A 24,722-nucleotide genomic window follows, 5' to 3' on the forward strand; every position below is an offset into this window, starting at 1 on the left:
ATGTGAATGTTCAAATATGTTCTGATTGGTTGTGATTGTTTTATGTTGCACCGAACTGAAAATCTGAAGCCAAAAATTCTGAAACTAAAATACAATTGATGTTATAATAACATACAGTTAATTGATTGATTGTTAACTGTATGTTAAAAAAACATTTCCTTACAATTTCTACCTGATAAAATGTTTTAGCTTGGAATAACCAGAAAAAATCGTTTTACGATTTTGTTCATTTACATGACTTTTTTTCCAGGTCTAGAAATCACACATTCAGAATTAGACTTCTTCGTATATACAGGTTTTTCCAAACAGTTGTACAGTAGGGGAATTAAAATAAGAAATATCTTGATTTTAATGTTTGCTTTCTCTTTTAAATAATTTGAAGTCATTTTGACACCTCCTTGGTAGTGATGGGAAGTTCGGATCATTTTACTGACTCGGATCTTTGAATCTCTTTCATCAAACTGAACAAATCTTTTTTCAAGTAATTTCGTTAATTTCAGCAGAATATAATTAAAATGTTACATGTTAATAGCCAAGTTCCACAACACATACGCGACGTTACGAATAAGGCTGTTAATGCATTAAAACTAATCCAATCAAGGCCAAATTAAGAAGAAACAGAGAAACAGAGATTAATTCATTGTTTCAGGTTATGCAGTCTGTTAGTTTTCCTCGCCTCCCGATCTCGTTAGTTCTTTTGTTACGTCACATCCCCTTAAACTGAAGCTATGCAGTCTGTACCGGAAACAGAATTGATTTGTTCATCTCTTGAGTCTCGAGTTCGAGTCATTCGTTCCCAGCCCCATAGCACTGATCTAAATGATATGGATGCTCATCATGTATCTCATGGATTTTCATGATCTCCTCCCAGGTAAAGCCAGGTGGAACTCTGATTGGTTTACCTTTGGGCAACTGGTCCGCTGGGGTCATCAGCCCCAATCTCCCCCTGTGCAGCAGCCCCCTGCACATATATCCCTCAGTGGAGGGCAGCGTCAGCCCCCTGCTGGCACCCAGCGTCTCAACCAGCAAAAGTGGTTCTCCCGTTCCCACTGGGGAGAAGCTTACATCTGCTCCTTCTCCAGTGGCACTGGACCTTCCTAGGAATCACGACCACACTGAACCCCAGCCCATACCAGAGGGTGAGTGAAGTACCATCAACTAATTTACTCAGAAATAATGCAAACAAATGCTACTCCACCTAGCTGTTAAGTAATAATGTTGCACTTTTAGTTTTTTCTTTTCTCAACAACGAGTCATTAGTTGAGTTTTGTTTGCGGTTGTTGATGGAAATGGTTTTGGCTGATTGGCAGACATGCTGCTGGGCTGGTGGAAGGTGACAGACATGGAGGAGCTTAAAGCGCTAGTGAACACTCTCCACAGCAGAGGCATCCGAGAGAGAGCCCTGCAGAAACAGCTGCAGAAATCCATGGAGCTCATAGCGCAGACATGTAACAAGAACCGAGAGGGTGAGTTGAATCACTCAGTATGCTTGTGTGTGTTTTATCTTACAGATTTAGCCATGAAACAGTTCAAGCAGACCAAAGTCTGCCAGAGATTGTTTATTGATCATTGTTAACCCATTTTAACATATTACCACATTTACATGATTTGTCATGAAATGATGGAAAAAGACCTTCACACTGCATATTTCTTTTTAGATTAAATCCAAGGAAGACTTATAACGAAACAAAATTTCATTAACTTAAAATTTTTACTTGTTTTACTTGTTCCAAACCTGAGTTTCTTTCTTCTGTTAAAAAATACTATGGAAGTCAACAGCTACCGTCAGTTTGATTTAATAATTTTAGTAAACGCTGACAGAGCTTGCAGGTTACTTGTTACAGTGCAAGTACTGAGTAATATTAATTAACAACATGTACTTGGTTTTGGGTGAGCTGCATGTAATTATGCATAAATTACTGAAGTATATTAAATTTTATTTTAAAAAGATGGTTCCCCAAAAAATGAAAATTGTCATAATTTGCTTGCCTTTTACTTGTTCCAAACCTGAATGAGTTTCTTTCTTCAATTAAAAATGAAAAAAGATATTTTGAAAAATGCTTGTAACCAAACAGTTGACAGTAGCCATTGACTTCCATAGTATGGAAAAAAATACTATGGAAGTCAATGGCTACCGTGAACTACTTGGTTAATTATTTTAGTAAATGATGACAGAACTTGCAGTGTTACAGCATAATTATACATTAAGTACTGGGTAATATTAATTAACAACATATACTTGTTTAGGGTTAGTTGCATGTAATTATGCATAAATTACTGTTATAACTGATGTAAGAACAAGTAACAAGCATACTGTAAAATAAAGTGTTTCCCAGTATATTTTTTAAAGAATAGAAATGTGAGCACATTTCGCCAAATTCAGATTTGAGGTTAACTGATTTAGAATGCAAATAAAATAAATCAGAATAACCACAATTTACTATCTGACTTGTTTGCAGTCATAAATAATATTCATAAGACACTGTCTAACTGACTCAGCCGAGCATGCAGTTGTCAGAACGAGCTGAATTGTGCTGTGCTGTGCTTTACGGGTGTGATTTTCTCCTGGGGTCTTATGGCTGTCTTATTTTTTGTTTGCAGTGGCAGTTATGGAGGTCTCAGAGCTCGACGAGGGCCAGGTTTCCGTGGAGACACTGCAGGAGTGGTGTGTGGAGGAGCAGGCCATGGAGACCGACATCGCTCTGCTGCAACAGGTGGAGGAGCTAGAGCGCAAAGTCACATCCGCCAGCCTGCAGGTCAAGGTGAGCGTTATTACAGCTTCCAGAAATGCATCAAATCATTGTAATTTCTTCTACTAACCTATACCCCACAATCCTTTGCTTTTCAGGGCTGGACGTATCCTGAACCACAGTCTGAAAGAGAGGACCTAGTCTATTATGAGCACAAGCCCCTCCCCAAGCCCCGCCCTGGGGCGGAGTCTCAGGAGGAGCGAAGCTCAGAGAAAGGCCTGATCCGTCGACCCAGCAATCCGCTGGACATCGCAGTGACGCGATTGGCAGAGCTGGAGCGTCACATTGAGAGAAGGTACCTGCGGAGCCCCTTAGGGACCACCATCCAGATCAAACTGGATAATGTGGGTACAGTCACTGTCCCCGCACCTGCTCCATCCACTAGCGCTGGAGGGGAAGGGTAGGTCATCCAGACTGCCAGCCTTCGTCTCTGCTCCTCCTCATCCTCCCCCTCCCCCTCTCTCTGCTGACTGGGGCTTCTCTGCTCGTCCGTCCATCCGTTCTCACCTTGGCTCTGGTTTCAGATTTTGGTTTTCGTGCTGTGTGTTTCTTTTTTTTTCTTCTTCCTCTCGCTCCCTTGCCTGCACTTTTCCTGTTTTTGGCTGCATGGTTTTAATCAGCAGTGCACTGACGGAGTTCGAAAACATCACAACTTGATTTGTTTTCTAATACTTCTTAGTGCATGGTACACACAGCTCTCCATCCTCATGTGTGGCTGTGAAGTCATGCCACAGAATTGTATCACACTATATAGTCTGTGTGTGTGTGTGTGTGTGTGTGTGTGTGTGTGTTTATGTGTGTGCTGTTGAAAGCTCAGAGTCTCAGCCTCTCAATTTGAAATAGACATTAAGAACAAATTACAGGTTTGAAATAAACCCCCTCTCTGATCTGTGCATTGTGTTTTTGTGTGTCACAGGGGAGAGGAAGAGATTGCTCCGGGGATGAAGCTGTGGCGGAAGGCGCTGAGCGAGGTACGCAGCTCCTCTCAGCTGGCCATGTGTCTACAGCAGCTCCAGAAATCCATCGCCTGGGAGAGGTCCATCATGAAAGTGGTAAGTCATGTCATGCACAAACCACAGGGTTCACTTTTTTGGTTATGCATCTACAATATTTGTTGCAGTCCATATGCTTATATGCCTGTTTGTGTTTGCAGTACTGTCAGATGTGCCGAAAGGGTGATAATGAAGACCTGCTTTTGCTGTGTGATGGCTGTGATAAGGGGTGTCACACCTATTGCCACAAACCCAAGATAACCAACATCCCAGAGGGAGACTGGTACTGCCCTGCTTGCATCTCCAAGGTAACCGCCTCCAGTTCACATCATCATGAGTACAAGTGCTCATTTGCTGAGGGGCATGTTTTCAGAGCTATGTCTCTGAGATGATGAGCTTATATGCACTGTGAGCAGTGATGTGTTCTGTGTTCATTGACTTATTTGGAGTGTTAAGTGTATTCATATATGTTAATGTGTTGTAAACGTAGCATTATGAACCTGTAAATCTGAACTTGTCCTGAACACTCTTTCAGGCAAGCGGTCAGTCACCTAAATCTAAGAAGAATCCCAATCGTGCACCACCAGCCACTGGAGGAAAAAAAGCAACAGAAGCAGCCAAGAAAAGCAAGAAGCAGACTGAGACGTGTGAAGAAGAAGAAGCCACCAGCAGCAACAACAGCACCCCAAAGAAAGCAGCCTCCACCTCCAGCCAGGCCAAGAAGAACACCTCCACGCCCCCAGCACCCAAACCAGACAACCCTGCCTGTGTAAAAAGAGCCAAAACAGCCAGAGACAACAACCGGGACCTGGGCCTCTGCAGGTTCCGTCCACATTCTATTACTTTCTGTGTGTATTCCAGGATTTAAATGTTTGTTTTAATGCAGCTCTCATGTATGTTTGTATCTTTCAGGATTCTGTTAGCTGAACTGGAACGTCATCAGGATGCCTGGCCCTTCCTCACACCGGTTAACCTCAAATCTGTCCCAGGCTACCGCAAAGTCATTAAAAAACCCATGGACTTCTCCACTATCCGTGAGAAACTCGTCAGCAGCCAGTAAGTGAAAAATGTGAAAAAGAAAAAGCTGGGAAGGTGGCATGAAATACGGGAAGATGAAAATTAACCAAAATTAAATTTTAATAATTATTAATTGTTTTTTTAATTATTAAAATAAATACTTTTATAAATTGTATAAAACAAATATGTATAGTTAAAAGCATATTTTATTTGTGCATTTTATTTTGAAAATTATTATTTATTAAGATTTTAAATTAATGCTCTGGAATAAAATTTATGACTCAAATAAATCTTAATGAGCATAAATATAAATGTATAAATAAATACATGAACAAATAAATAAATACACAAAAATATACACTATACAAATTAACATATCCACATATACTCTTTTAAACCCTTTCCACCAAACTAAATGACTAAAATATTAATAAAGATAATAAAGCAAAAATATTAACTTTATAAATTAACATAATATCCATGACCATAAAATCACAATAAATATAGGGTATGTATCCTAAAATAAAATACTTTCAACTTTAAAATATAAAAATTGCATTCATAAAAACTTAATTTCTTAAATTATTTTCTTCTTAACAATACAAATAAAATATAGATAGCACTGTCTTCCATTATGTGTAACACATACTTATCTTAACATAAAAAGAAAAAAAGGTAACACTTTTAGTATAGGGACCAATTCTCACTATTAACTAGTTGCTTATTAGCATGTCTATTATTAACATATCGGCTGTTTATCAGTACTTATAAAGCGCGTATTCTGCATGACCATATTCTACACCCCTAATCCTACCCAATACTTAAACTTAACAACTACCTTACTAACTATTAATAAGCAGCAAATTAGGAGTTTATTAAGGCAATAGTCAAAGTTAATGGTTTAATAGCGAGACTTGGACCTTAAAATAAAGTGTGACCGAAAAATTTAAGTATTTTATGATTCTTTAATAATGAGATGCAGATGCAGTTACTGATTTCTTCTTTTTTTCTGTTCTTTAGGTATCAGAATTTAGAAACGTTCATCATCGATGTCAACCTGGTGTTCGACAACTGCGAGAAGTTCAACGAGGACAACTCTGACATCGGCCGGGCCGGGCACAACATGAGGAAGTTCTTTGAGAAGCGGTGGACTGAGCTGCTGAAGCAGACTAACTGAGGTGGTCTCGGACCACCACGGGCTGTCATTTCAAACCTGCGACCGGGGCTCAAAAGCAGAGGAGTCGCAGCTCTCTGCGACACAGAGCCTTCAGGACCGACCAATCCCACATCAACACCCAAAGAGACACAAGACAGCGGGTGTCTTTGTGCAATACCATTTCCTTCTAAAAAAGAGAAATCGCACTGAAATTTCAACCATCAGAGCTGTACTAAGGAGAAAATTCCCTTTCCACTACTTGTAAATATCTTTTTATTTTAGTTTTGTATTTTTACTTTATCGTTAATATTATAGTGAATGTATTTAATTTTTTAAATGATTATTTATGACTAAATAAAAGAAAGGTCCACTCTTCATTTTCTATGAAAAGGAAGAAACAGCAAAACTGCTTTAAATCTAAAGGAATGTTTATTTGTTTGTGTTTTTCCTCTCCAAATATGAAACAAAGCCAAGAAAAAAAAGAAACTGTTTACACTGTTCTGTGCCATATGGCATCAGAGTATTCAACCCTCTGAACGTGAACTAACGGCATCACTGTACACACACACACACACACACACACACACACACACAGACAAGCAGGAGGCACCCATGTGTACATACTGTCTATTAATGTCAATATATTGAGTCTTGTTTGGAATGATGTGTACATATTGTTTCGGACATTGGATATTGTTTATGCCTTAGAACGTTTGTAGCAATTAATTTTAGTCTTAAAGTGATTAATAATATACATTTATTGTTTGTACAGTATATACATATCCTCTACAAAACACTGTGGTCTCCTTAATCTTAGTAGTGCCTGCCCTTCAGAACAGGGTATAGGGAAGATAATTTGTTCTTTTTTGTTTGGTTTCGTTTTTTCCCTTTTTTGTAACATTATTGTTTTCTTATATACAACACATCAAGGCCTCCGCTCAAAGGCATACTGTACGAAACTCATATCTGAACCCATATGAAAGCTGTCGGAGTATTCTTCAGTATCCCAGGCCCCAGAGGTGCTCAGAGATGGACAGCAGGCGTTCTGTAAGCACCCGTGTGCGTCATGGCCCACTGGAGGCAGCTAGAACAGAGTTTTTTTGTACCTGCGTCAGAGTACTTGAAGTTATTTTATTTAAAGATATTGTGGGAAACAAATGGTAGCGTTCTTTTTGTAGGAGCATTATTTTTCACTAGTGTGTGCTTGTATGTGTGTGTGTATGTGAGAGTGCGAGCGTGTGTTTGTGCGAGTGTGTGGATGTTTGGCACGGACTTATTAAAAGGATGTTTTTAAATCCAGACAGTGTCTAATGTGTTGTTTTATTTCTTTTCCGTGGGCTGTGGGCTCATTTTCTTTCATTTTACAGGTCATGTTATTAGTGAAAAATGCATTTTTAAATTAATATTTTACTAAATTAATGCCTTTACTCACCATTTTTATTCGTCTTTAACCCATATATAGGCAGCATTTTTTTTTTTTGAAAACAGTAGGACTTAAATATTTAAATATTAAGATTCTTCTAAATATTTTTTTCTTTCATTCATTCTTTTTCTTTTTTTCTTTTACTGTTTGTATCTTTTCATGAAAATAACTTAAAGATATCAGATTTATTTAAGGTCCTTATCGAAAGCTACTTTCAGATAAAGATAGTGAGTTGATGCCAGTCGGTGAGATATATATATATAAATGTATATACAGTATCTCACAAAAGTGAGTAAAAGCCATGCATCAATATTGATTGAACAGAATGAAGAGGAGTATATTTTTCTTATTTTGCCTAAATATCATATTTTTTTCATTTAGTACTGCCCTTCAGAAGCGTGTTTTCCAGAAGACAAATTAAGTTAAATTTACCTTGATCTTCAAATTCAAAAAGTTTTCACGCCTCAGCCCTTAATGCATGGCTTTTCCTTCTGGAGCATCAGTGAGCATTTGAACCTTCTTATATATGGGTCATTCTAGAATTGGGGGTACATTTTGCGTCTCCTAGATAAACCTTTTATTATTTTTCAAAAACAAAAAATTTATTGAAACAGTTTTGAATAATTACACAAATTATATCAAGCTATCACTAAAAATAATATTTATGTGTATTTAGGAACATTTTTGTCTTGAAAATATTAAATTAAAGATTCCCTCTATACCTATTTTTGACTGTCTATGCCGCCTGAATCATACATTCAGCTTCAATTATCATGAAATAATTACGTCTAATTTTTATCTTTTTTGTGTGATTACTCTACTAATTTATGTAAACAGTTGCATAATACATCTATTTTCTGTATTATTTGTAATTTTAGTAATTAAAAAATACATTTTGTGTCTGTCCCTACGTTCTGGTCAACTCTGTTAACTCTGTTATAAAAAGGCATAACAATCTTTAAAGCACTGATAGAAAAAGCATGTGACTTGCTCCAAGTGATGTCACTACCTCTGGTGGGAAAATCTGAAAGGCACTGAGGTATGTCATTATTCCTCTCTCATTAATTTGTACAAAATGTTTAGGATACACCAATAGTAGATTAAATATTTGTCAAATCTGTTATTGTGATATTTCAGTGAATCTCTCATTCACTTTTTTAAAAACAATAATATGATGAAAATGCATAAATTTCTGTTTTAGACATGCCATGTGGTATCTGGTTTGAGGTTAGCATCTTGAGCTAAAGCACAAAATGGAGGAAAATGTCAACTCTGTTATTGTCAACTCTGTTATCATTAAACTTTTTAGACCACTAACAGAGTTGACAATGATTAACAGAGTCAAATGTTCCCTATCACATTTAAGCGTTTTATATTATTTTACAAATATGGATTCATTTTACTGTAAATTATACATTTGTTGTTGTATATCATTCCAGGTTAAGGAAAAAAAAAGATAGGTAAATGAAGCTGTCAGCAGCAGAAAGGCAGCGGCAATACAGGGCACGGCGAGATGCCAACCCTGTAAGGCAGGCAGAAAATTTGAGAAAGGACAGAAAAAGATGGCACAAAAGGGAAAATGCAGGGCAGACAAATGAAGTGTCTGATCTGTGTGAAAGGGAGAAAAGGTACAAGCGCAGGTATTGGAGAGAGGCACAGCAGAGGTGCAGAGCAAAAAGGCAGAGACTTGTAAAGATGACACCACCACAAAGTCCTGAACCAGACCCTGAACCACAGATATCCAGATAACATTAGGTCCAAGAGTAGAATTTTATTTAGGTTATGTAGACACATGCAGATTGAGGAAAGTTAAGTTCTGTGATAGGACTGTCAACATAATAACTGAACTGTTTCCTCCAAGATGTTGTGTCTTAAAGGTATACTCCATAATTTCGCATGGTCTGTTTACACATTTTAATTAATAGTGCACTGTGCAACTTTGGAACTGCATAGGAATTCTCACCCCACCATTACTTAAAGGGTTACTCCACCCCAAAATGAAAATGTTGTCATTATTCACTTACCCCTATGTCGTTCCAGACCCGCTGGAGCTTCGTTCGTTCTCGGAAAACAATTTAAGATATTTTAGATGAAATCATTGTTAAATAACACTGTCAAGGTCCAGAAAAGTAGTAAAGACATCGTCAGAATACTCTATGCTGGATTTCATCTAAAATATCTTAAATTGTGTTCAGAAGACAAACAAAGCTTTTACGGGTTTGGAACTACATGGGGGTAAGTGATTAATGCCAAAATTTGCATTTTGGGGTGGGGTATCCATTTTAAAGACAAGCCTGTTTTGTTCTAATGTTTATAAATACAAATGTAAACATATGGCTTACAAGTAAATCTAAAATTCTAGCAAACTGCTATTTCTTAGGTTCAACAGTGCAGATTTAAATACTAAATACCAAAATATGAATTTAAATTAATGAATGAAAAAATTTGCAGACAAAGGCAGTCAGGACGAAGAAAAATAAAACGGGAAAACTCCAAATTATACAGAGAAATTGAAAAATTGAAGATTTTGCTGAAAAAGAAAACTACTGTCCGCAAATACCAGAAACGCCTCCAGAGACTGACGTGTGTGTCTGAATCCCCTCGATCAAAAACACAGAAGCAGTTAGGAAGACAAAGTCCCTGCAGAGATTCAAAAATCCCTCTTGTTTCATAATGCAGAAATAAACAAAGACATATGGGCAGAAATTGCCAATAATTGATGTGCATGCCCAGATTGAGAGCAGCTGTTGAATTTTATTTTCCAGACACATGCAGTTAATTTTCAAGTTCATGAAAGATCTGTAATTTGTATTTGTTAAGATTAAATAGTTGTTTTTACATTTAAAATGGTTTCAAAAGTTTCAGAGTGTGACAGAAAACGTTGTTGTTTTTGGACTTATAACTATGGGTGGTCAACTCTGTTATTGATATCAACTCTGTTACCATCAGTGTCAGCTCTGTTTGTTTAAGATTTTGCTTTAAAAATATCATTATATGTGTTTTATTGTTAAAAAAAATTATTAGAAGCTGATTAGCCTAAATAGTGTTCTTACTACATGAAATGTTGTAGAATTTCAGTCATTTTTAAAGCTATTTTTAGAGAAAATGCACAATATCTTGGCAACGTTTCAGTTAAAGGTGTTGATATTTTTTACTCTAAAATAAAAAGTCAAACATTTATCAGGCTTAAAGTTGAATTAATTGATGAAAAGACAGAAGTTCTCTTAGTGTAGAGAGTGTTTTAAATTTTTTCACATTTGTTAACTGTATATATTTGACCCAGTTTGTCTATAACAGAGTTGACAGATTTTTCTGTTCGTACTTAGATTTTCAGAATAAATTTTAAAAATCTTACAAGTTTAAGATCAGCAAATATTGAAAATATTAAATTTGAAGTGTGTTCTATGAAAATAAAAAAGTTTAACATAAAAAGAAAATCCTATTTTTTGTCTTCTTTTTCTATTTGAAATGTACCCGCAATTCTAGAATGACCCATATATATATATATATATATATATATATATATATATATACATACATACACACACATATATACATACATACACACACATACACATATATACATATATATACATATATATATAAAGTGACAACAAATACAGCACACTAAACAAAAAACACGTGGACAATTTGGAAGTCACGTGACTGAATCAGGAAGTGTTCGCGAAAGGTACGTCACGTCTTCTAACACCGCTTACATTTGACATAAACAATAAAAATACGTAAAATATATTGAAATGTAATACTAGATTATTAAACATGGTACTGTATAATTTCATAATGCTGTCTAAGAGTGACCAAAGGTATTGCAACACGTTTTTCGTCAGTTTAAACAACTTGCGAAGCACGTTTGTAATATCAAATGGTTTGTTTTGAACAATGTGTCAAAACTCCAGCTTTTAGCGCCAGACAAACTAAACGTGAATTCTATTGTTTTGTCCGTTATGTAAGACACTTCCGCTTGCTGTGTATTTAAAGGGACCAGTCAGACAAGAAGACATAAACACAAACATGGTGTCTCTGATCTGCACCTTACAAAGTCATCGGGACGATGTGAACTGCTGCGCGTTCTCCGGCGCTCTGCTGGCCACCTGCTCCGCAGATAAGACCGTCTGTGTTTACTCCGCACGAGACTTCAGCGAGCTGCCCTTCTCCCCGCTGTCCGGACACGGCTACGGGGTGCACTGTTGCTGCTTCAGCGCCTGCGGTCAGTACCTGGCCTCCTGCTCCACCGATGCCACCACCGTGGTGTGGTCGATGGACACCGGAGAGATCGAGGCCGTCCTGGAGCATCCGGGCCGGAGTCCGGTGAGGGTGTGCGCCTTCTCTCCAGACTCATCTTTTCTGGTGTCTGGAGGCTCCGATGGGACTATCGCACTGTGGGACTTTACCTCCAGGACCCTGCGGAGGTACATCAGCTTCCCATTACTGATCTAGACATTCAATGAGCAGTGCACGACTCGATTTGTGAAGTGAAGTGAAGTGACATACTGCCAAGTATGGTGACCCATACTCGGAATTCCTGCTCTGCATTTAATCCATCCAACGTGCACACACACACAGCAGTGAACACACACCCGTTGCAGTGGGCAGCCATTTATGCTGCAGCTGCCTTGCTCAAGGGCACCTCAGTCGTGGTATTGAGGGTGGAGAGAGCGCTGGACATTCACTCCCCCACTCCCTGCAGGCCCGAGACTCGAACCCGCAACCTTTGGATTACGAGTCCGACTCTCTAACCATTTGGCCACGACTTCCCCACGATTTGTTTATAGATGAATAAATAAAAATGTTGCAATAAATAAATGGCAAGTCAGGTCAACATTTGAAGTGCTATAATATATGTTTCAAAACAGCTTCATAATAAAGGAAAGGGAAGTGGTGTGTGGCCAAGTATGGGGACCCATACTCGGAATTTGTGCTCTGCATTTAACCCATCCAAGTGTTCACACAGTAGTGAACATGCACCCGGAGCAGTGGGCAGCCAATGTTGCAGCGCCCGGGGAGCAGTTGGGGGTTCGGTGGCTTGCTCAAGGGTCTCACCTCAGTCGTGGTATTGAGAAGTGTTGGTTATTCACTCCCCCACCTACAATCCCTGCCGGACCTGAAACTTGAACCCACGATCTTCAGGTTACAAGTCCGACTCCCTATCCATTAGGCCACGACTGACCAACGACCCTATTATTACATATATGTAATTAGACATGAAAATCAATGCAAACTCAAATTCAAGTTCTGCTCTAAAGCAGCTCTTTAAAATAAGACCATTTCATTCAGCTCAAGTCAGTTCAGTGTTGATTTAGTTCAGTTCAGTAACAGTGTTAATGTTGCAAAATTCGTCAATTATTAAATCAATTTGATTAAGTTTTCAAGCAATTCTACAGAAGGCAACATCATCAGCAGTGTTGGGAGGAACGCATTGCAAAAGTACTTCTGTGGTTATTTTGGTGAAAGTAACGTAAAAGTAGTGTAACTTACATTTCAGAGACAGTAATATTGTAAATATAAATAATTACTTTCAATTACAGTAACTAATAATATATAATGTATTACATATACATAATGCAACTTGCCCAACACTGATCAGTGTCATCATCCAGCTCAATTCAGTTCAAGTTTTGTTTTCCAGTAATGTCAGTCTAGTCAATGAATATTTGTCAGTTCAGTAATATTTATAAATGTGGCAGTATTTAAATATGGAAATATTTGTGGGAATAAATAAAGTAAAATAAGTCAAAACTTTAATAAATCTAAATAAATAAATACAGAAAAGATTAAATACAGAAAATAAATAAATGAAGGGGAAAAGAATCTAAAGAGAGGAATTTAATTAAAAATGATTTGTTAATTACCATGTTAATAATTATTGTGTTTCATCAACTAATATATTCCTTTCTTTCTTTCTTTTCTTTTTCTAATTTCTGGTTCAGGTTTGGACCATTATATGTTGTTGAAAATGATGTTAAATAGAGAATCAAGCCATTCCTTTTGTATGATAGTGTTAGATTTAAGTCAGATTTATTTTGCACTGCACCAGATCAAACTGTTTGATTGACACTTGTGTATGTTGATGTTTAGGACGGGTGCAGTGACGGACACCAGTATAGTGGCCTGCTCTTTCACTCCCTGCGGTCAGCTGTTCATCACCGGCTCCACATATGGTGACCTGCGGCTGTGGGACCTGAATATGAACCATCTCCATGCGGAGAAGAACGCCCATGACCTCGGGGTCTACTGCTGTCAGTTTGCTCCCAAGATAATGAAGGGTACGATTCCTGGATTTCAATTATTCAGACAAGTTACAAAACACTACCTTGTTGTATCTGATTAAAATGAAGTAATATTTAGACACACTCTCCTAAATGTAAATTCATGTAAAGTCAGATGCATTTTAGATTCACTGATCAAAAATGTCTTTATTTTAGCAAAATATTTAGTTGTTGCTGTTCATCATTTTATATATTCATCATTATATACAAGATATACATTTACATTTTTGCATTTAGCAGACACTTTTTTCCAACTGACTTACATTGCATTCAAGTTACAGTTTTTACATTTTTATCAGCACTTGCTTTCCCTGGGAATCGAACCCATGACCTTGGTGTTGCTAGCGCCATGCTCTACTATTTGAGCTACAGGATATAGTCACAAATGTTTAAATATCAAATGTTTGGCATCAGAGTTTTTTTAATGAATAATTTTAATTAACAAGGGCACATTAAATTGACCAAAAGTGACAGTGAAGACATTTATAATGTTACAAAGATTACTATTTCAAATAAATATTTTTCTTTTGAATGAAATAATCCTGAAAAATCACCGTTTTCCACAAAAATAGTAAGCAGCCAACTGCTGAAAATTCCATTTTGCAATCACATAAGGACATTTTAAAATAACAGTTATTTAAAATTGTAATAATTTCACAATATTACAGTTTTTATTGTATTTTTTATCTAATAAATAAAGCCTTGCTGAACATAAGAAACTTATTTTAGAAACATCAATCAATCAATCAAATCTTACTAAGATTAGTAGCTAGTAGTAGCTACCTCAAAAGTGTAGCTTCACCGCTTCGAATTATGCAAAATAGTTTCCAAATAGATTTTGTAACATTTCTTCTTAGGATGAATCGCTTGTTAAATGAACAAAAGTAAACTATTAACTCTCTCTGTTTCTCTTTCACAGGCACAGATGGCTGTGTTCAGTTTCGGCTGGCCTCATGTGGACAGGACAGTCTGGTGAAGATATGGATTGTTTCTCTTTTGTCTGCTGCAGGTAGCTCCATCTGATACCTGTCCACCTGTGTCTTCTGTGTGTTTAGCGAGTGTGTTTGTGATTAATGATGTTTGTTGATCCACAGGCATTAAGATGCAGCTCGCTCACACTCTAACGGGTCAGTCTGCTCCCGTTCTGTCCTGTGCTTACTCTGCTGATGGACAGATGTTGGTGTCAGGGTCAGTAATGCACACACATACCTGCATAATTATTTACTTTAATTCAAAAAGTATTTTAGCAACACCGAAAATGACAAACTTTAAGTTAAAATGATCTGACCTTACTTTGCTCAGCATGCCACTCAAAAAAACAAAGATCATGGGTTTGATTCCCAGGGAATGCATAAACTGAAACAAAATGTACAAGCTGCTTTGAATAAAAGCGTCTGCCAAATGCATAAATGTTCATGAACGTTGATCCATTCCTGGCAGTTCCACTATTATCCACTGGGTTGTGCTGTGTAATCACAGACAGCAGCAGTGTGGTCATGATCGATGAGAGCTGGTTTGCTAATAATCTCTGCTGAAACTGATTCTTCATCCACAGTGTGTCAGCAGACAGAGAGGCTCAGTTTTACTGCACATAAAGGCCATAGAGGCTCGTCTGACTCATGCCTTTTAAATGTCACTCTCTCTTTTTCCCACAGATCGGTGGATAAGACCGTGACTGTGTATCAAGCTGTGAGTCTCATTCATATTCATCATATATTTCTGTCTAACCAATAAAAATCATATATGATTGACAGCTGGGATGTCATTAGCATAACGGTTGCATTTATAAAAACTAGTCGTTCTTTGCAGAACGAAGGTGTCTTACTCTACACACTTAATCAACATGACAGGTGAGTTGTGAGTTATGATTTCTGAAGTCTGAACTCTCAGTGGAAGTCGTTGAACACTGTCGATCGGTCTCTTCCTGTTGGGCAGGTATGTGACGGCCTGTGCCTTTTCCCCCACGGCCCCTCTCATCGCCACCGGCTCCATGGACAAAACTGTCAATATCTGGAGAGTAGAGGACGGCAGCGGTGCTCAGGGTGGGTTCCTATTCAAACTGCATTACAAAGTAACATTTATAATGAATATGGGTCATTCCTGCTATACAATACCTTTTCAAATCTGTAACCTCCTTTAAAATGTTTCTATAAAAGGGCAACTCGTTTGTTTTTTTAATATGCTCTGGTCAAGCTCAGGCACATAAGGGTGTCAACTTAATTTTCGTAGTTTACAAAATTGTCTAGATTTATATAATTATATGAAACCGAATGGAATGTTGCTCATTCTTTCTTCAAAATATCTTTTGTTAAAGGGACATTGTCAGAAGACTAACAGGGTGCTAAATAAAATTGAGGACAAAGAGGAAACTTATAAAATCATTACCTATTAAAATGTTTTTTTGTGCTATTAAAATAATAAATTGCCAGTGTATTATGTTAAAAGGGACATGGCAAAAACAGAAACATCTACTCAAAACAAAATAGTAAAATACTTTCAAATTAATTCCATGCTAAATTAATTGCATTTAATGTTTTTAATAAAAACTAATTAATGATTCACTATGTAAAGGGATAGTTTACCCTAAAATCTAAATTCTGTCATCATATGCGCACCTTCACGTTGTTCCAAACCTGTTTGTATTTCTTTCTTCTTCTAAAACAAAAAAAATCAATGGGAACTGAAGCTATTTAGACATCTACATTCTTCTAAATATCTTCTTTTATGTGCCACATAATTTATGTTCTCATTAGTAAATTATGAGAATCTTCATTTTGGGGTGGACTGTCCCTTTAATGGGAAAAAAAACTGAGTTTAATATTTTATATAGTATATTAAATCATATATGATGGGGGTAAAAAAAAACTACTGCAGAGAAGGAATGACTCACACACAGGAAGTACAAATTCCTATTTGCTTTGGAAAATTCCTTTTCTGTTTTATTTGTTCTAAGAATGATAATGATTGTTTGTTTGTTCAACAAAATGATTGTTTGTTTTTCTTCATTTGTCATTTTCTCCTGTTTGATTCCTGAAACTGAAGGCAAATCTCTTCCTGGTGAGTGTATATTACAAGTTTTTATCGTTTGTTTTGGCTGTAACTAACAAACAGTATGCACAAACTGGCTCAGGGCACACACACACACACACACACACAAAAACACTCAACAAACAAACACTTGACAACAAAAATACAAACTGAGCAGTGTTTGCATTGTTCTGTTACACTGCTAAAGCTTGTGTTTACTGCTGTTACGGAGCTCAAGAGATACAAATAGTATAATATGTTACAAACAAACCATAACCTAACTATGACGTCTGCTTCTAACCTGAAAACTGTCCCAGACTTCATGTTCAGTTATGCTTGTTCCTGTCTTCCTCTTTTCAGATGAAGCTGCTTCAGTTTCAAGCAGTGGAGGTAAGAAAAATCCAGACCATGCAGTACATTGGTAGTGGGTAAAGCATTACACAACACCACCAAGGTCATGGATTTGATCTGCAGGGAACATATGTACTGATAAAAAATACATACCTTGACTAGTAGCAAAATGAATAAATGAAACCTCTGGGGACCGTTTTGTTATGTTTGGTATCTGCTTGTAATACTGCTGACCATGTTCAGTAATTACTCACCGTTACTCAAAGACACAAAAGACACAGGAGAGGTGTAGTATCCAACCGAATGCACAAAGAAGAAGAATGAGATGTATTCTTCTCACGGCCTTCAGAAGTTTCTCTGGGGTGATGGATCACAGCTGCAGCCTTCAGTCCAAACACAGTGCAGTCTGTGAGCTCTAGTGGGCTTTATATACTCTGACTGGTTTATCTGCATGTGTGTGTGGAGGAAAGCTGATGAGATCTGCATTATGAATAGCAAAATAACAGCTTTCACACACGAGGAAGTCAAAGTACTGCAAATGATCTGACTGCATCCTGAGCGGAAACATGCTGTAGAACATTCCACCTCATGATTTATGCATTAGATGCAGTGTGAGAAGTGTTGACCTGCAGTCTCATTAAGGATTCACTCTTCGTCTTTGGATTAATTCATATTAGTTTTGCTGATACATTTCACATGAGATGTTAGATTGTTCATGATAAAAAAGGATTTTTTTTTCTTTCTTCAAATTGGTCTTTTTGTTTTTCAAGCGGAAAAGCTTTAGTACTAGTGCTGGGCAATGATTAATCGCGATTAATCGCATCCAAAATAAAGGTTTTTGTGAACATAATATGTGTGTGTGTACTGTGTTTATTTATGTATATATAAAGACACACACATACAGCATATGTTTAGAAAATATTTACATGTATATATTTATAGTCAATTTATTTTATATATGAATATTTAATCTATAAACATAAAAATGTTCTTAAATATACATGCATGTGTGTGTATTTATATATACATAATATATGTGTGTGTACTGTGTATATTTATTATGTACACAAAATCTTTTATTTTATTTAATCACAATTAATCATTGCCCAGCACTATTTAGTACAATTTCCAATATTTTTTTATATTACTAAAAATGTCAAATAAGTAAAATGTGATAAAAGTTTCATACAGCAATTTTTCAGTAATCAGTATTTATTTTTTTCAGTTTTTTTATTGCAAATGTCATGAATTATTATTCATATAATTCAAAGATTTATCGGGAGTGTCAAAAAAAAGGTAAATGAAAAGGTAGCATTATCTGATATTTTAAGATATTTGCATGCAATCACGAGGGGTCCTCTCTATGTCATTTGCTATCGCATGTTTTTGATTTGGTGGGGGAAAATTTTTTAAAACTTATGCTTATTTAATACAATTTTCCTTTTAAGATACAAATTTTTTTCTCATTTTATCGTCAGGACAGTTATCTTCCAAACATCCCAAAAATTTTAGTTCAGAAATTAAGAACATATTCATCACAGAATAGGTGTATTCCCATCATTATATGTATGAATTGCATTTTTAAAGTTGAATTTTTTTGGCCTTTTATGCCTTTGTTAGAGTGGACAGTCTAGATGAGACCGGAAACAACGGAGAGAGAGAGAGAGAGAGAGAGAGACTCTGCTTGCCTGAGGCGCAGCTGCATTATTTGTCAAAGGCTATTGCTTCAACTCAAATTACATTTTATTCATGTATTTTTGACTAAATTAATAGATGGGACAAAAAAAGTGCATGTCATTGACCATATCCAGGTAACATATGTCCTGTTGCTGTCTGTCAGGCAGGAAGTCGAGTGGACACTCCAGACTGATGGTGAGCGAGTGGTCTGAGGAGGATGTGTTGGCATGGTTACGTGAGGAGGGGCTAGAGGCTGTGATTGACGTGTTTAAATCCAATAACATCGATGGAGAGGAGCTGCTCTCTCTCACCAAGGAAACCCTCAGCTCTGAGCTGCACATTGGTAAAATTACCAGCACACATTCCAGATCTGTATTCATCTCTCATAACATGCTGTAGACTCTGGATGTACTCTACATATAAATTATGTATCTCTCTATGTATATATTACAAAGGAGTGTGTATATGAATGTATATATCTATATCTATATATACAGGTGCATCTAAAAAAAAAAAGTTCTTTTTTTTTGGTAACATTTCAAAAAGTTAAACTTTCATATATTCTAGATTCATTACATATAAAAGTAAAACATTTCAAATATTTTTTGTTTTAATTTTGATGATTACAGCTCATGAAAATCAAAAATCCAGTATCTCAAAATATTAGAATATTTCCTAAGATCAATCAAAAAAAGGATCTGCAAAACAGATACGTTCAAGTTCTTTAAAGTATGTTAATTTCTGCACTCAATACTTGGTCGTGGCTCCTGTAGCACATATTCCAGCATCAGTGAGGAATGGCATGGAAGCAGTCAGTCTGTGGCTCTGCTGAGGCACTATTGAGCCTTCAGCTCATCTGTATTGTTAGATTGACTGTTTCTCATCTTTCTCTTGAAAATATCCCATAGACTCTATATGGGGTTCAGGTCAGGCATGTTGGCTGGCCAATCAAGCACAGTAATATCATGGTCAGCAAAGCACTTGGAAGTGGTTTTAGCACTGTGGGCAGGTGCTAAAGTCCTGCTGGAAAAGGAAATCAGCATCTCCATAAAGCTTGTCAGCAGATAGAAGCATAAAGTGCTCCAAAATCTCCTGGTAGATGACTGCATTGACTTTGGACTTGATAAAACACAATGGACCAACACAAGCAGATGTCACAGCGTCCCAAATCATCTCTGACTTCGGAAACTTCACACTGGACTTCAAGCAGCTTGGGTTCTGTGTCTCTCCAGTCTTCCTCCAGACTCCAGACCTTGATTTCCAAATGAAATGCAAAATTGACTTATCTGAAAAGAGGACTTTGGGTCACTTAGCAACAGTCCAGTTCTTTTTCTCCTTAGCCCAGGTAAGATACTTCTGATGATGTTTCTGTTTCAGAAGTGGCTTGGTAGCCCTTTTCCTGAAGACGTCTGAGCGTGGTGACTCTTGATGCACTGACTCCATCTTCAGTCCACTCCTTGTGAAGCTCTCCCAAGTGTTTGAATCGGCTTTGCTTGACAGTATTCTCAATCCCTGTTGCGTGTGCACCTTTTTCTACCCAATTTCTTCCTTCCAGTCAACTTTGCATGTAATATGCTTTGATACAGCACTCTGTAAACAGCCACCCCTTTCAGTAATGACCCTCTGTGACTTACCCTCTTTGTGGAGGGTGTCAGTGATTTGTCTTCTGGACCATTGCCAAGTCAGCAGTCTTCCCCATTATTGTGGTTTCAAAGAAAAAGAGATGGTAACACTTTATTTTAGGGTGTCTTAACTAGTTGCTTATTAGCATGCATATTACTAGAATATTAGCCATTTATTACTACTAATTAAGCACATATTAATGCCTTATTCTACATGATCTTATTCTACATCCTTAATCCTACCCAATACCTAAACTTAACACCTCCCTTACTAACTCTTAATAAGCAGCAAATTAGGAATTTATTGAGGGAAAAGTCGTAGTTAATAGTGAATAAGCGTTCCCTATTCTAAAGTGTTACCAGAGATACCCGGAATTTGTACTGTAGGGATGGTCATTTAATGAATCTCAAATGTAAATATTCTAATATTTTGAGATACTGGCTTTTTGACTCATGAGCTGTAAGCTCAAAATTAAAACAAAAACTTGTGAAATATTTTACTTTACATGTAATGAATCTAGAATATATGAAAGTTTCACTTTTGGAAATCTTACAAAAAAAAAAAAGATATATATGTATATATACACACACATAAAATATAGTGCTGGACTTGGTAGAAATCACATCATAGTGTAGGAATTACCTTAACCTCTAAATGTTATGTCATGAGGAGTTATATAAAAGTAACAAGGAATTTCCCATGTCTTTTATACATTACCTAACAGGAAGTCTTGATTGAGTTAGAAAAAGTGGCCAACATAATGTGTAATCCTAGAGATTGTAGGGAATGTAAACATGGGATTTGTTGAGTTATGTAAAGCATTGCGTGTGTGGCATCCAGAGAAGAGTTTGTGTGCATTAAAGCTGATTATTTCTGCTTTAGTCCTAAAACCAGCAGCTATTTACATAAAAAAATCCAGTCCTAAATGTGCACTTCTGAAAACAAAATCCCTGTCCAATTCACTATGACAGTAAAATCACCACATTTAATTTAGCATGACATTTGAACAGACTTTACTTCATTTGATTTCTCTGCTGCCCACTGTGACATCAGGCCATTGTGTCTGCTTTTGTGGTGGGCTGCAATAATGAGAAGGCAAAGTCCACTCTCTGAGTTTGAGTTTGTAATTTAGTCCTATGGAAGGTCTTGTGTATGCACACAAAAGTAACTGTAGCTGAGCACATAGTAAATCAGTAATTTATAAGTACTTATATGTTTGACAGAAGTAAAGTCATTCTGAGTCTCTGCATGGTGGATTTGAACTATCACCAGCAAGTGAAGCTCTGTCAAGTAAATAGTTCACACAAATAGTAACAGGGACTTATGAATCTTTACATTTAATTATTATATTAAAAAATTTTTATATTAGAAATGTTTCATTTTCTGTGCAATTTGATACGGTTTGCTACAGAAATACTGAATCAATTTCAGCCTGACTATTTGCTAAACCTAATAATTCCTGTTATTTGTTATTTTTATTGAACTCAGTGTAAAATGCATATTTCATGTAGCTTTGAGTTATAATTGTTACATTTACTATTAAAATTCCATATGCATTTTGTACCAATATTTTCAATGTCCCACTTTGGGTCTTATTTAACAAATCTACAGTAAACATCAACAATGTAATAACTGTCTTGTCGCAGACAAAAAGGTGCATGTTTAATTTAACTGAGCTGTTAAATTTAAGTCTTTCTTGAACACAGATCAGCATCTAAAATTATACATCATTTTGATGTTAAATTTGATTCATATGTGACAGAATTTTGTAATGGTATACAGTAGTTGTTCACTTTTAATAAGTCTATTTTCACCAGTTAAGTCGGTTCAAGTTGATTTGCTGGGTTCTTGGCTGTTACCTTGCTCTTGGCCTTTATTTTACTGTTACCCATCAGATTCATGCTACACTTTAGGTGCTCAACACCAAGCAAGCTTGTTTCTGGCACAGGATTTAAAAAAAAAGGTCATTGTATCTGTCACAATTCTGACTTTTAAAAAAAAAAAAAAAAAACCAACTTAGAACTGCAAAAGAACATAACTGCAAAATGTAAATATTCAATTTCTGAGAACAAAGGTCAAACTTACAAGATGTATACTCAGAATTCAGCAAAATTGCTTATTTTGTTTTAAACTCATGATCATTTATTTATTGATTTATTTGTGCAATTCTTACAATAATATTATAGTGAATTGCTGTTTGTGCTGCACATTATGTCTACATTAGTTCCAGTTTCTGCCCAGCATTTACAGAAAGAGTGGGACACTCCTGAAATTGGAGGCCAAACCACCGCTCTTCTGTTAGCACAGATGTATTGATACCTGTACTTGAGGGTCCCACTTTTCTGTGATTGGGTGGTGCTGAAGTGTTCTTGTGCTCTCTCAGAGTCTCTGGGCCTGCGGAGTAAAGTCATGAAGAAGATTGAGGAGTTAAAAATGGCACCTGTCTGTAACGGCACTCCCGATGAGTACCTCTGTCCAATCACGCGCGAGATCATGAAGGACCCAGTGATCGCTGCCGGTGAGTGTCTGAAAGTCTGTTTACCTGCTTGACTGGGGATTTTGTTTTGAGTTGAAACATTTTCTTCTCGTTTTCCGCCTGCAGATGGCTACTCGTATGAACGGGAGGCCATTGAGAGCTGGATCAACACAAAGAGCCGCACCAGTCCTATGACCAACCTGCCCCTGCAGACCACTCTTCTGACACCCAACCGTACGCTCAAAATGGCCATTTTACGATGGACCACTTGTCAGTAATTTCAGATAATAATGAGCCCAGAACAGAGGTCTCTCTACAACTGGATCACCATGGCACTGATTTGAGTTCAGACTGGCTTTAGACATTAGCACGCTGTACATTTTAGCGCTTTCGCTTTTAACAAAGTGATGTCTCAGCTCTTGACTTGAGCTCAAGTTCAGCCTTAATCCTGAGAACGAGAGAGGTGTTCCATTAGATGTGATGGGAGCTTCATGCGATCCTCCATCTGAAAAGTAACAGTAGTTATGTCACAGGAAGCCTTCAAGAGCAAGTGGTCCATAATCAGGCTAAAACTACTAAATGCTTCTCCAGCATAACACAGCAGAGTGTTGAGTGGCCTTAAACATCATAATAAATGTTTATCATCCCCTTTCTTCTCTATAGCAGAGAGTTTGCTGGCATAATTATACTGTTTCTAGAACATAATTATTATTCTTCCTGCAGCTGTTCTCTATCTCTCATTGTGACTCACAGGTCTGAATATAGGTGAAATTCCTCAAGTGATTTAGTCTTATTCAATGATTTTTGGGATGAGCTATTAATCATTTAAAGGGGTTATGCGTGTCATATGATGTTGCTCATATGAAGTAGTTTACATGCTTAAAATCAGGTATATGTTTATTAATGGATGATCATTGTAGCCAGTTCAGTGACTGAATTTAAAGCTTCCCTGTGTAGCGCATGTATATGACTGCACTGATGACAGTCTGGACCTTTACCTACATGAGCTGGTGGGTGGTTCATGCTCGGATAAACCTGCTGTGAGACTGAAAGCCATGCAGAAATAAAATTAACCTGTTTGTACAGCTGACTTTTGGCTTGTGTGATTCATTTTAATATTAACTGCTGGTGATACATTGTTGTTCAGAAGTTGTATGACACGTAACTTGTCCCACACGATTGTGCAACTGTATGATAAATCATGCATTTTATTGAAGAAGAGTGTTATTTTAAGTAATCAGATTTAAAAATGAATGAGAACAAACAAACAAACAAACAAAAAAATCTCAGTGGTTTGCCAAATGCCTGTCCTAAAGTCTCAAAGCAGCCATCAGTTGTAACAAGTACACACAATATCCTATGGAAGCATATGTGCAGCAAAATAAAATTTGCAATGTAATATGCAAAATGGCAATGCAATATGTAAAATGGCTATTTATTTCTGTATTTAAACTGACATTTTCCCATCATATGTGCAACATTTAGTGCAAAATGAAAAATTCAATTATATAATATTAATTTGTCATTTTCTACACTAGTTTTAATATGCATATTAAAAACATATTTTAAAGCTTTATAAGTTGCAAAATGAAAATGTATTACCCAAATTGATTAGATGAGGGCTGTGCAAACTGGAGGGCCGGTGTCCTGCAGAGTTTAGCTCCAACCCTAATTAAACACACCTGAAGCAGCTAATCAAGCTCTTACTTGGCATACTAGAAACTTCCATCCAGGTGTGTTGAGGCAAGTTGGAGCTAAACTCTGCAGGACACCGGCCCTCCAGGACTGAGTTTGGACAGCCCTGGATTAGATGTTTACCATATCCAAGCAAAAACTGTAGCAAAATTATCATTTAAATGCTGTTTTCACTAAATGCATTTAGACTTAGGGGTAGGACACTTGGGATTGCATTTTCATCGTGATACTGCAGCATGGTGGCCAAG

At 36.9% G+C, this 24,722-nt stretch overlaps 2 protein-coding genes across 13 annotated transcripts in view; both read left to right on the forward strand.

The window, feature by feature from the left end:
- Positions 1-7,215, forward strand: part of LOC306879471 (bromodomain adjacent to zinc finger domain protein 2B-like) — an 81,841-nt gene extending 74,626 nt beyond the window's left edge. For 9 of the 12 annotated variants that reach the window (XM_079432434.1, XM_079432440.1, XM_079432438.1 and 6 more), the window contains 9 exons: positions 872-1,139; positions 1,311-1,466; positions 2,602-2,762; positions 2,849-3,150; positions 3,667-3,802; positions 3,904-4,050; positions 4,278-4,564; positions 4,655-4,798; positions 5,780-7,215. In XM_079432434.1, coding sequence (XP_079288560.1) covers positions 872-1,139; positions 1,311-1,466; positions 2,602-2,762; positions 2,849-3,150; positions 3,667-3,802; positions 3,904-4,050; positions 4,278-4,564; positions 4,655-4,798; positions 5,780-5,936 — 1,758 coding nt within the window. In that variant the 3' untranslated portion in view covers positions 5,937-7,215. The remainder of the gene's footprint in view (positions 1-871; positions 1,140-1,310; positions 1,467-2,601; positions 2,763-2,848; positions 3,151-3,666; positions 3,803-3,903; positions 4,051-4,277; positions 4,565-4,654; positions 4,799-5,779) is intronic. The other 3 variants (XM_079432445.1, XM_079432435.1, XM_079432437.1) reach the window with 1 other exon arrangement.
- A 3,783-nt stretch (positions 7,216-10,998) lies between these two features.
- On the forward strand, positions 10,999-23,868 carry LOC306879033 (WD repeat, SAM and U-box domain-containing protein 1). Its single transcript, XM_079431711.1, has 13 exons — positions 10,999-11,029; positions 11,338-11,768; positions 13,435-13,622; positions 14,545-14,634; positions 14,720-14,813; positions 15,281-15,314; positions 15,435-15,475; positions 15,561-15,667; positions 16,668-16,682; positions 17,013-17,042; positions 18,844-19,023; positions 22,687-22,821; positions 22,906-23,868. The coding sequence occupies exons 2-13, from the start codon at positions 11,371-11,373 to the stop codon at positions 23,055-23,057; spliced, it is 1,464 nt and encodes a 487-aa protein (XP_079287837.1). The 5' UTR covers positions 10,999-11,029; positions 11,338-11,370; the 3' UTR covers positions 23,058-23,868.
- Positions 23,869-24,722: the final 854 nt, after the last annotated feature.

Source organism: Barbus barbus (assembly GCF_936440315.1).
Source record: "Barbus barbus genome assembly, chromosome: 13".
Classification (NCBI taxonomy): Eukaryota; Metazoa; Chordata; class Actinopteri; order Cypriniformes; family Cyprinidae; genus Barbus; species Barbus barbus.

What these genes read in the sequence shown, in the direction of transcription:
- LOC306879033 (XM_079431711.1), top strand. Translation starts at nt 11,371, where the DNA reads ATGGTGTCTCTGATCTGCACCTTACAAAGTCATCGGGACGATGTGAAC. An exon ending in TGCTCCCAAGATAATGAAGG is followed by an intron (nt 13,623 to 14,544) that starts GTACGATTCCTG and finishes TCTCTTTCACAG; the next exon opens with GCACAGATGGCTGTGTTCAG. An exon ending in GGACCCAGTGATCGCTGCCG is followed by an intron (nt 22,822 to 22,905) that starts GTGAGTGTCTGA and finishes TTCCGCCTGCAG; the next exon opens with ATGGCTACTCGTATGAACGG.